The 10339-nt window shown below is 49.0% G+C and overlaps 1 protein-coding gene across 1 annotated transcript in view; it reads right to left on the reverse strand.

The window, feature by feature from the left end:
- The window catches only part of CACNA2D4 (calcium voltage-gated channel auxiliary subunit alpha2delta 4), a 125502-nt gene extending 115847 nt beyond the window's left edge, over positions 1–9655 (reverse strand). Inside the window, exons 1-2 of the mRNA XM_072873295.1 lie at positions 9549–9655; positions 4083–4164 (exon numbers count right to left, since the gene is read on the reverse strand). Of these exons, the coding sequence (XP_072729396.1) occupies positions 4083–4164; positions 9549–9655 (189 nt within the window). The remainder of the gene's footprint in view (positions 1–4082; positions 4165–9548) is intronic.
- Positions 9656–10339: the final 684 nt, after the last annotated feature.

Here is a 10339-nt window from a genome sequence, read left to right on the forward strand (position 1 = left end):
GTTCTTTGCCATGTAGTTATTTGTAGTGCTTTCTAGTAATTACATAGCTGGAGCTGAGCCCTGCTGTCCTTTCTTAGCCCTATCCACCAGGAACGGTGATCGGCACCTCAGCTACAGAAGGAAGCAGGAGATAATTCTCAGAAACACTTATAATGCATTGTTAACATAGTAGAAGAAAAATTAAGTTTTGGGTCTGCTGAAGCTGATGGTGTTTCTATCACTCGGAGGCAAGCCCTGAGAAGCCCAGAACCACCATGGTGTCCTCCCAGCATGGCTGCAGTCAATGGCCCCAGGCCTTTGGTCACTGCCTGGCCAACTGCAGCAGCAGGACTGTGGCAAACAGACCTAACAAGCCACAGGTTCAAGCTTTCTGTTCCTTAGCTCTGGGAGACTCTACTGCCCTCCTCCTCCTAAGCCTTTCACTTTGCCTCTTTGCTCCGGCTGTATTGCTCTCAGCTGTCCTAGACCCTGGCCAGCATTTTAATACAGATCCACAATCTCTGAGCCAGGCTGATGTGCCAGACAAGTGCACAAGCTTATCTTAACCTCTGCTGCATAATGGTCAAGAGAATACAACGAATGCTTCAGCCATCAAACTGAAGCCACTCTTCAGCTTTTGCTACCTCTGTGAGGTTTAATTTCATCTCTTGAGTGCTTAGGACAGAGTGACATAGGGGTTTTCTCAAAGCTCTCTGATCCAGGGTGAGAACCTGCCTTTGTGGGTTCAAGAGTTGTCTACTGGTTCACCAGGTCTCTGGGAACAATAAAGCCTGGTAAGAAATTGACGGTTCAGGTTTGCAACATATTAGGGTTCTTCTGAGGGAAATGAAGAAAAAAACCCCAAAGAAATCCAAACAAACTCAAAGCCACAAAAGGAAATTTATGCTAAATATTAGAGAGAAGGTTTACATGCAAAACATTCAGTAACTGGGAAGTTATGGCTCTCGAAGCAACAATAAGCTAGTTACTTCAAGCCTATTAGGCACAAGGGAGACATGAAGTCAAATTTGGAAGGTGCTGCTATCTCTCAGTTTGTATTTCGTCAACGGCAAAATGCCCATCAACTTAAACAAGCACCAAGGAAAGAATTGTCTGGGCCTCTACACTGTGCTCCCCATCCTTCTGCTGATCTGCGTATACTCATGCACACAGAGAACTACTTCATGTGAAAAAGAGACAATGGCCCAAAAAGAGAAAGGTGCCTGGGGAGCACATGTGTTTGGATTTCCAGACTTGGTACATTTGGCTCCCCAGGCCTGACTTGCCTGCAGTCTGGACCAGTGCAGTGATCTACATAAAGCCATTCAGGGTCTGCCAAGGTGGATCTCATGGGGCATGAAAATATTGCCTACTAGTAAAAGATTTGTCTGCGTCCTTCTTAAGCTGGCCTTCTGCAGCGCTGTAAGTGTCAGCGATGCAGAGGGAGACCTCCAGGATGGTCCCTGCTTTGAGATGCTGATTTGTGAGAAGATGCCTGTGCTTGCTAAAGAAATGGAGGCTGAGAGAAGGACTGAAGAAGTGGGTGCTGGCTGGTCCTTTCCTATTTCCCCTGGGAAATAAGGGGGCATCCCTGGGACCATTTCCCTGATCCCTGGGAAATAAGGGGAAATGAAAGAGCTCAAGGAGTGGCACTTGAGGGGTGAACAGTAAACCTGAGCTGTTTAAACTGCTTAAGTAAAGTTAAGGCAGGACATGCATTAAGGAGATGACTCTTCGGTGAAGTGTTAACAGAGCAAGGCTGGATCAAGCTCATCTGTACCCCCTGCTGGAAGTGGTGACAGTGACTCACTGAAGGACATTTTCCCTCTGAGTCACAGGTGACAGACACTGTGTCCTGCTCGGGGATGTCCAGAGACTGCAAAGCACGATCAGTCTGTGCTGCATCCAGGCCCCAACATGTGCAAGAGCAAACCAGACACCTTCCCCTCTCCAAGAGCAAAACCATGTGGACATGGACTGGGGCAGGCAAGTGCGATTATTTTATAAGGCTGTCAGACCACCAGGGAAATATAGCTCTGCCTTGACTCCCCTTGACACGAGTGCTAGATTGGATTGGGTTACATTCAGGCTTCTTTTCCATCAGAAATGAGTTTTCTTTGCTTCCAGCAAATTACACCAAAAGCTGAGAGTTGTGAATTTTTGTTCATGATCTGGTTGCCATGACTGTCATTTTTAGTGGTACTATAGTAGCATCTACAGGTCTCATATAACCCCTACCCCAAAGAGATCAAGATCCCAAGAGTCAAAACATATAGTGTGGACAGAGGGAGGTGAAATGACCTGGTGCAACATCTCCAGAGGGCCAACACAGCACAGCTATCTTAATACCCACCTCAGTGCCACATCTGCCATCCTTGGCTTCCACTGTTAACTTTTGCAACACTGCTATTTTCAAGCTAAGCCCTGTTCTGCTTAGTCCCACTGATTTTTGGACCTTAAGGAACGTGAACCCCCTTAATCTAACAGATTAGCCACTGAAGTAGAAGTAGCCACAGAAGCAGCACAAGTTGGCTGTGTTGAAGCAGTAAGGAGAAGACATAAAGGCTGCAGTATTTCTTCACACAATAAGGTGACGTCCTTAGCATCTTTCAGAAAAAGCTGGTATCTGCAGACTTTCTGTTGGACAGCAAATACCTATACAGCATCAGACACAGATACCCGACTATTGAATAACCCCAATCTGTATCTCCTGCCCACTGGAGCTCCAGCATCCACCAGAGATGCTGTAGCATGTCACTTCGCCTTTGGCACTAGCATTTGGGGACCCCATAGAAGAATAGGCAGTGCAGAAGCATCATCAAAACTGCTAAAAGACAAACTTTTATCACACCACAGCTGCCTCATGATTAGGGCATGAAGTACCTACACCAGTGCTGACAACTTTTTATTGGAAGGTGGCACATTCCTCCTAAGAAGCGCTGATGGTCAGTATAGACCTTTGTGATGGCTGCTGAAGGCCTTTCTTGGCCAAGCCTAGCAAAGGTGATGCTGCAGGAGATGCTCCCTTCCTCCAGACAGAAAGCAGCACTGTGGGGACAGGGAAACTGAGAGCAAGGCAAGTCAAATGATATCCAGATCCCTTTTTGCACTGGGATGTAGGTGTTATTACTAGTTCTATTACTAGACAGAAATCAGACACCTAAAAGGCCTAAGAGGCAATGTATGGCTTGTGTTGAAGAGAAGAATCAGAGAAAGAGTAAAGAAGAGGAACTGGACAGCCACATGAGGTGGAGAGGGGACTGCATCCCCCTTGGCAGCCACCGGCCCCCTGAGCAGCACTTGGGAGGTGCTGATCCATACAGCCCTGCTGCTGCAGCGCAGAGTTCACCGAGCCTGAAAGAGCAGCAGCTGCTCACCCCGACTTCAGGAACCAAAGGTAACAAGGCAACTTCTCTACAGCTGCAAAAGGGAACATTTATTTAAAGCCCCTGGAGCTACACCTTTTAATGCCAGCACAGTTTAGCACAGCAGTGCCTGTTGTTTGGTGACCAAGCCAGGTATGCCAGGCATGAAGGAGGAAGAGCTCTGCACCCCTGGAAGATCACTGCTTCCAGGGCACCTGCCTCAGAGACCCTGTCCAAAGCAGAGTTTTAAAGGTGCGATTCAAAGAATTGATGAGTGACTGGAGGAAGACAGATGAGGAAGCAGAAATAAAAAAAAGAGTGCCAGCTGGAGAGCTGCAGGAGGGGTGATGGTGAGCAGGTGAGTGATGAGCAGGAGGAGAGGGACTGATACGCACTTAGGAAGGGAGGAGTGAAGGGTCAGTGTGGAAGGGCATGAAACGATCGTCAGAGGGGAACCATGAGGAATACTGTTAAAAAGTATTTTTTAAAAAATGGGACAGCTTAGGTAGTGTATGGCCATAGCTAATGAAAGCAGGAAAGGCATTAGATGAATCCTCCTCTCCAGTTCATGGAGAATGGCCACAGGGCATCACTCTGCTTATGGATATGAACCTGCATGGTTTTGAAAGTTAGCTGGAGACCTATGTGCTTCGCTTTCTTTCACCCCAGGGGGAAACCTTGGAGGGCTACGTGGGGAGATGATGCAAAGCCAGGGGAACCCTTGCAGCTTTTGCCTACCTTCTGCAACAGGAGAGAGCCTGAATACTTAGTCACAATGGAGTACAGCTCCCCACCAAAGGCATCTGCCCAAGACTTCACCCTAAAAAGAGGGGAAAAAAGGAAAGTCAGTGTTAATAATTTAAAGTCAGCAGAACTGCCTACTTCTTCAGACAGGGAAAACTCCATTTTTGTGAGTATGAACAGTCCCCCACCCGCTCCATATTCCTCTAAGCCACTATAGTGGCAATGACAATGATTTCTCCCCATATTGCTAGCCAGACAAGCGGTAAGGCAGGAAACAAGCGCTGCTCTTGGACATTCTGCCCAGGACATTGCTCAGTGAGGAGAAACATTGAGTTCTGCTGGTCTTGGTCAGCATGTGGAATTTGCCTTGCCTAACTTTAGAGGTGCGGAAGTTGTACATTTGGTCTTGGATATCACCTGTTTTCCTCTGTTGTTAGTAAAGTGAAATAAATAGCTCCGCAGACACCTATTTGTCTTCACTGATTGCAGATGGAGCCTGGGGTGAAGGGCTAGACACCTAATGTCAAGACTGCTGAAGAGAAATAAGTGTCAGACCTGAAAGAAGTTGTCAAGATTCACCCCTTGGATTCAGTTCCTAGAGCTGCGTGGAGCAGAGACTAACAAGCCAGATGAATTCACTGCTTTCAATGGAGATACTATGGCTTGATAATGCCAGAGGAGATTATGCACCTCATCATTGTAAAACAGTACTCGCATTTGTGCCATCCTGTAAATAACTGATGATAGCAATACCACATGGAGAACATAAGGATGTTGAAGAGCAGCCTGAACACTGAGCCATCCAAATCAAAATAGATGGCTCTTGTAATTGACAGAGCACTTCATCAGAAATCTGTTACATGATTCACGTTAGGCAGTTCCACCTACATGCAGTTCCTTCAACAGGGATTCACTTAGGAGAGATTTATTTAATGGAATAAATGGCCTTCTCCACTTACAGAATACACTACTTATTTATGGGGTGCAGAGCCTTACCTATGGCTTCCAGTCCTAAGCAGACTTTAACCTCAGGGCCTGATTTCCCAGTGCATTGCACCACTTTCCTGGCAGAATAATACGCCAACTTAGAGATGAGCTCTGGAGTAAAGCCAATGCAGCAATAGTGGAATAATCACAACAGCTAACTTTAGCCTAGGAAAGCCTGTTTAGGCTCCCCTCTTGGAAACAGAGACAGATAGGGTGCTATAGGGGATGATTTGGAGTATACATAAGGCTTCTGCTCTGACCTGCACCTCTCTCTACTGCCTATAAAGAGCATAATGAGAGAGTGGGTGCCTTTTTTAATCACTCCTTAATTGGCAATGAGTTGCTCATTTCTAATCACTGAGTGTGATCTAGCACCAGCTGAAGTCAATAAGAACAAGTCTTCTTCCCCCCCCCCCCCTTTTTTTTTTTTTGATATTGTGCTCTGCATCTTATTTTGACAGCCAGAGCTTTTATCTCTTCATTTCATTCTTAGAGAAAAAAGAATATGGGTATTTGCTAGGAGACCAGGATTTATTGCCCTGTGTGAGAGTTATTCTAGCAAGCCTAGAATGAAAGAGGAAACCAGAAACAGGGACCCCATGGGATGCTTTCCTGTTTGTTGTAGTGACTAACGCATTCCCTGAGGTATGAGGATCTCTGAATCAACATTTAACTCGATGCCCATCTGCTGCTGCTGGCTTTATAACTTTTATGTATGAGATGTGTTGTGCTGATATTAACTAACATTCTCCAGTCTCCTCACCTTTTACTGTAGAAAGAGAGAACCTAAACGTGAAGTTTGGGATGATAGTAATTTTAGCAGGGAGGTTTATTTTTACCCCATTTTCCTTCCCCCAAAAATGAGGTGCTCGTCATCCTGGTCTTTCTGTTTTGTGTCGTGGCTGTGGCTGTGCGTGTGCCCCTATTCCTTCCAGCCCTCATCATTTTTCAGCCCAGCGGGGTGGATGAATCTGTGATATTAATTTCTGACTAGCGAGTGCGGTTGGGCAGCTTCAGCAGAAAGATGCTGTTACTGAGGTAAAAGGTCTGCAGTAAGAGCTTAGCAATGGTCAGTCAGTAGAGACGTCAGCCATAGACACAGTTTCGTAGAAGACCCAGCCCTGCTGCTCATGGATCTGCTTGTTTGTGAAGTCCTGAAGTCCACCATGACTTGGGATTCTCCGCTTTCATAAAAACGGGAAGAGGGAAGGTCGATTTTTAGCCTTTGAGGATGTCGCAAAAGAAGCCTAAATATATGACCCTTGAAACTTCCAGTCACAGCAGAACTCGAGCATAAAACGTTCAGGATTTGTGTAATTTCATGATTTCTACGCGGGTGTCGGACGGTCAGCTGGGGAGGGCTCTCCCAACCCGCCCGAGGCAGGAGCCCCACAGCCACTTCTGAGCCACCACTTCTGAGCCAAATATCGGGGGCTGATATTTCTGCTGATCTCCAAGCAGCTCTCTGAGGCACCACGCTGCAAAACCCCCTCGCCCTGGGAGAGGCAAAGGGCATGAGGAGGAGGAGGGGAGGAAGGAGGCACAAAGGCAGGGGGGAGCAGAGAGAGGGCCAGAGACCAGCAGCTTTGGAGGGCTGGTTGGAAAGTTACGGGGCACAGAGGAATGAGAGGGCACAAAGGTCCCGAAGCCCTGTGTGGCAGGGCTGAAGAGTGGGTAATTAAAAATATATGGTGGCATTTCATCAGGTTGAAAAGGAGGCAAGTGAAGAGGCAGAAATATGCTGGCATTTACATATTTAAAAGACAATTATTTGTGAGGGAAGGGAGTGACTTCAGAGTACTGGGAAATTAAGGGCAGCCTGCTGAATTTAAATAGGTTTCTTTATTTTTTTCATAAACAAGTGAGAGAAAAGGTCAGTCTAAAATTCATCAGGTTGCAGAGAAATTTCATCTAAGGCTTCTGCCTCTGTGAACTCAGGAGCAGATGTACAGAGGCGGTAGGGACAGCCTAAAGAGGCCATACCAGGTTGATCTTCACCTCTCCCACCAGCATTTCCTGATGTTTCCAGTACTCCAAGAAGCAAAGGCTGAGCAGCCAGCCCCAAATCCTCACCATCCTCTCAGCTGCAAGCATTCCTGCCCTTGCCATGGCCAGCTGATGAGCAGATTAGTGGCCAGGAGGAAAGAGGAGGTGGTTTCTGTGCTGAACCTGCACCCCAGACACGTTGCTAGTTAATTGACTGAGCAGACTTTTTGCACCGCCAGAGTTAAAGCGGAGTGAGCTTTGCAAAGATGTGAATAAGTTGGAGACAAACTGAGCGTGGTGCCGCAAAGCTGGGCGCAACCTGGGGAGCAGCATGGGCCGACTTAGCCTTGTATCACTTAACTGTGATTGAATCCAGCTGGTGTTCAACAGCCTCTGGTTTTGTGTCCCCAAAATGTCCCTGTGTAATCTATGGAGCACGACCATTTTCTGCTGATTTACTCCCTTTGGTCCTCTGGCCAATGTGTTCTTCTACTGAAATTTCATTTGAAAAGGGCAACTTTTGTGTTTTAGTTGAATTCATGAGTGGATTTGAAACACCAGGGATTAATTCAGCTGTTGGTCTGGTTTCAGTACCAGGGAGAAAAGCTCTTTTTCTATTGTTTATTCTTTATTCTTGTCCATGAATAAGTTCCAAATTATGCAAAGTGACGTAACTCTTTTCTCAATAGTAACACAATCACATTATAACCAAACACATCAGAAAAGGATTTGGTCAGAGATTGCCTGCCTGTAATCCCTGCACTTGTATTCAGTGGTGAAAACAGCAGCAAGGATGGGCTGGCTTCTTAATGCCACAAATTTCAAGGCCAAAAGGTACTTCCATGCAGTATTTACCCTGGGCATGGAAAGCTGATTTTTATTTTGCACAGTTTGAAGTTATCAGAAGTTGGATTTTATTCTGTGTAACACGAGTCCTTTTTGTGAAACCCAAATCAGAAGCACTTTGCTGAGGAAGGGCTTGATAGTGCAGCCAAGAATAAAATTGGTGGCAAAGTTTCCTGAGACCCCCCCGATAAAGTCAGTGCAACTCTTGGTAATCACGTGGGCTGTATTGGCGAGCACATCTGCAAGGGTCTTATTGGCAATTTTTTAATATAAAACATTCTCTCAGTCTCAGGAAAGGGCTTGAGCTGACTTTGGTCAGTTTATCGGACATATCTCCTCCTAAAACTGGATGGCAGTGTTGTCTCCTCTCCAGACCAACCCGCTGTCCTGCACAAACAGACATATCCCAGCTCCAGAGAAGCTGCCCCACAACAACTTTTACCAACCGTGGTGCTGACATTTTTAATCCTTAAAGGATTTGACTTGCCTAAATCAGCTTAACAAGGTGAAATTTTTATAAACTGGGTTTGCTGAGAGCTGTTAGCCTCCTGGCGGGCTGCCGGGGTGGGATGCACTGCTGGCGGGGAGCTTTCCCACAGCGACCGTGCCAGAGGAGCCGCTTGTGGACACCAACACGCATGTGGGCATGGGTGCCCTGCAAGCCCACATCCAAAAAGGTGCATCAAGATTCCCTGCATGTGCACTAGCACCCAGACCCAAATGCAGTGCATGCACGAAACATGGCTGTTTATACTTTGTATTGCAGCGCAGCTTTTCATTCCTGTGCTCCAGGGCTCTGGGAAGGGCTATTACGCCCTTTGGAGTAAGGTGGAGCAGGAACAAGCAAGAAAAGGTGCCGTGGCCTCTTTCCTCTATTTAGCCTCCCCCCTCACTAACATCCACACACATGAATAAACATGCGTGTGTGTATTACCCAGGCTGCGTATGTGCGCACGAAGGCTTTTTTCGGCCATCAGTGTACCAGACCAGCGCAAGTGATCAGAGCTTGGGAGCTGCAAACCTTGCACTGCACGATCTGGATCTCACGTGTGTCGAAGAGACGTGTCTTTGCTCAAACACCCCGTGCGTATGCCTGCCACGGCCAGATCCTGACTCGTGCTGTGCATCCCCGGGGTGGCCCTGGCAGGCTGCAAACAAGCAGTGTCTGCTGGAACTGCTCTGCTAAACTGGGGAGCTGCTAAACTGGAGCCACTGATGTCTGCCTCCATGGCTGAATCTCCACAGGTTGCACCAGCGGTGGGGTTTTACGAACATTTCTTTAAATTGGTTTTGCCTTCTGCTGCCGAGTGCACTAAGCAGAGCATTAATAGATGTCAAAGTGCTTAACTAAAGCAGATGAGTATCATCGCTCTGCTTGATGAACGGGGAAAATGAGGCATTGCATCCGTGCTAGACCTGGGAGCTGAATTTGTGGCTCCTGTACCCTTGTCCTCTCCCAGGAGCCATGGCCACCATCGTAAGGAAACGCCACCCCCCCCGCAGCGACGTGCCCTGCCGGAGGAGCCTGCACCCGCGGTGCCTGCCACCGCCGGGGAGGCACTCCCACCTGCCCGCCCATCCCCACAGCATTGCCCACTCCACGCCAGAAACGACCCACGCCAGAGAGAGGGAAACACTTACGTCTCCAGCGGGATCTTTGTCTGGGCCCTGGCGGAGGGCAGGAGGCAGAAAAGCCAGAGCATCATCCAGGGGATGGCCCAGGGCCCCATCCTCCACGCGCCAACCATCAGCAAGGGGACTGGCCGGTGGGATGCGGGGGCTTCCCGCCCTTCCTGCTGCCCCGGGGGTTGTCCCACACAGCCCCCGCCATGCTGCCGGGCCGGGTGCCCTCCCGCTGTGGGGCCGAGCCCCGGGGTGACCCCAGCTGCCTTTGCCTTGGGGACGTCGCTCCTGCTGCCGGGCGCCGTCAGGGGTCTCCGGTGCCAGGCAGGTGGCCAAAAACCCACCAGGGACCTTCGTCAGTGGGCACCCACGGGTGCAGCGCGTCTCTGCGCCCCGAGGAGCGGCCGTGCCGGGAGGGAGCTCCGTGCCGGGAGCTGCAGCGGCTACGTAATCCCCCGCCAGCCCCTTAATCCCCTCACCGAGCAGCAGCAGCCGCAGATTTAGGGAAGTGGAGTGGGATAAAATCACCCAGGATTACTCTGATTCCTGAAGACGGGTCTCGGCTTCTCCAACCAGCGGTCGGGCCATGCTTGCTTTAAAGAGGTCACATCCACACCCCCGAAAACCCCCCCTGACCTTTGATCTCTGTCCATCAGGCCTCCCTGTTGCACTGCAGGATGCTGGCAGGTCACCCTGGCACCATCTCTTCCCCGCGGGGGACCCGGGGTTGGGACCAGGAGCGTGTGGCATGAGGTGGGCTCCTGCCGGCACCGGTGGGTTGGTGCTGTGCCACCGCCTGGCGCTGAGGT

This window comes from Ciconia boyciana, chromosome 1 (assembly GCF_034638445.1).
Source record: "Ciconia boyciana chromosome 1, ASM3463844v1, whole genome shotgun sequence".
NCBI lineage: Eukaryota > Metazoa > Chordata > Aves > Ciconiiformes > Ciconiidae > Ciconia > Ciconia boyciana.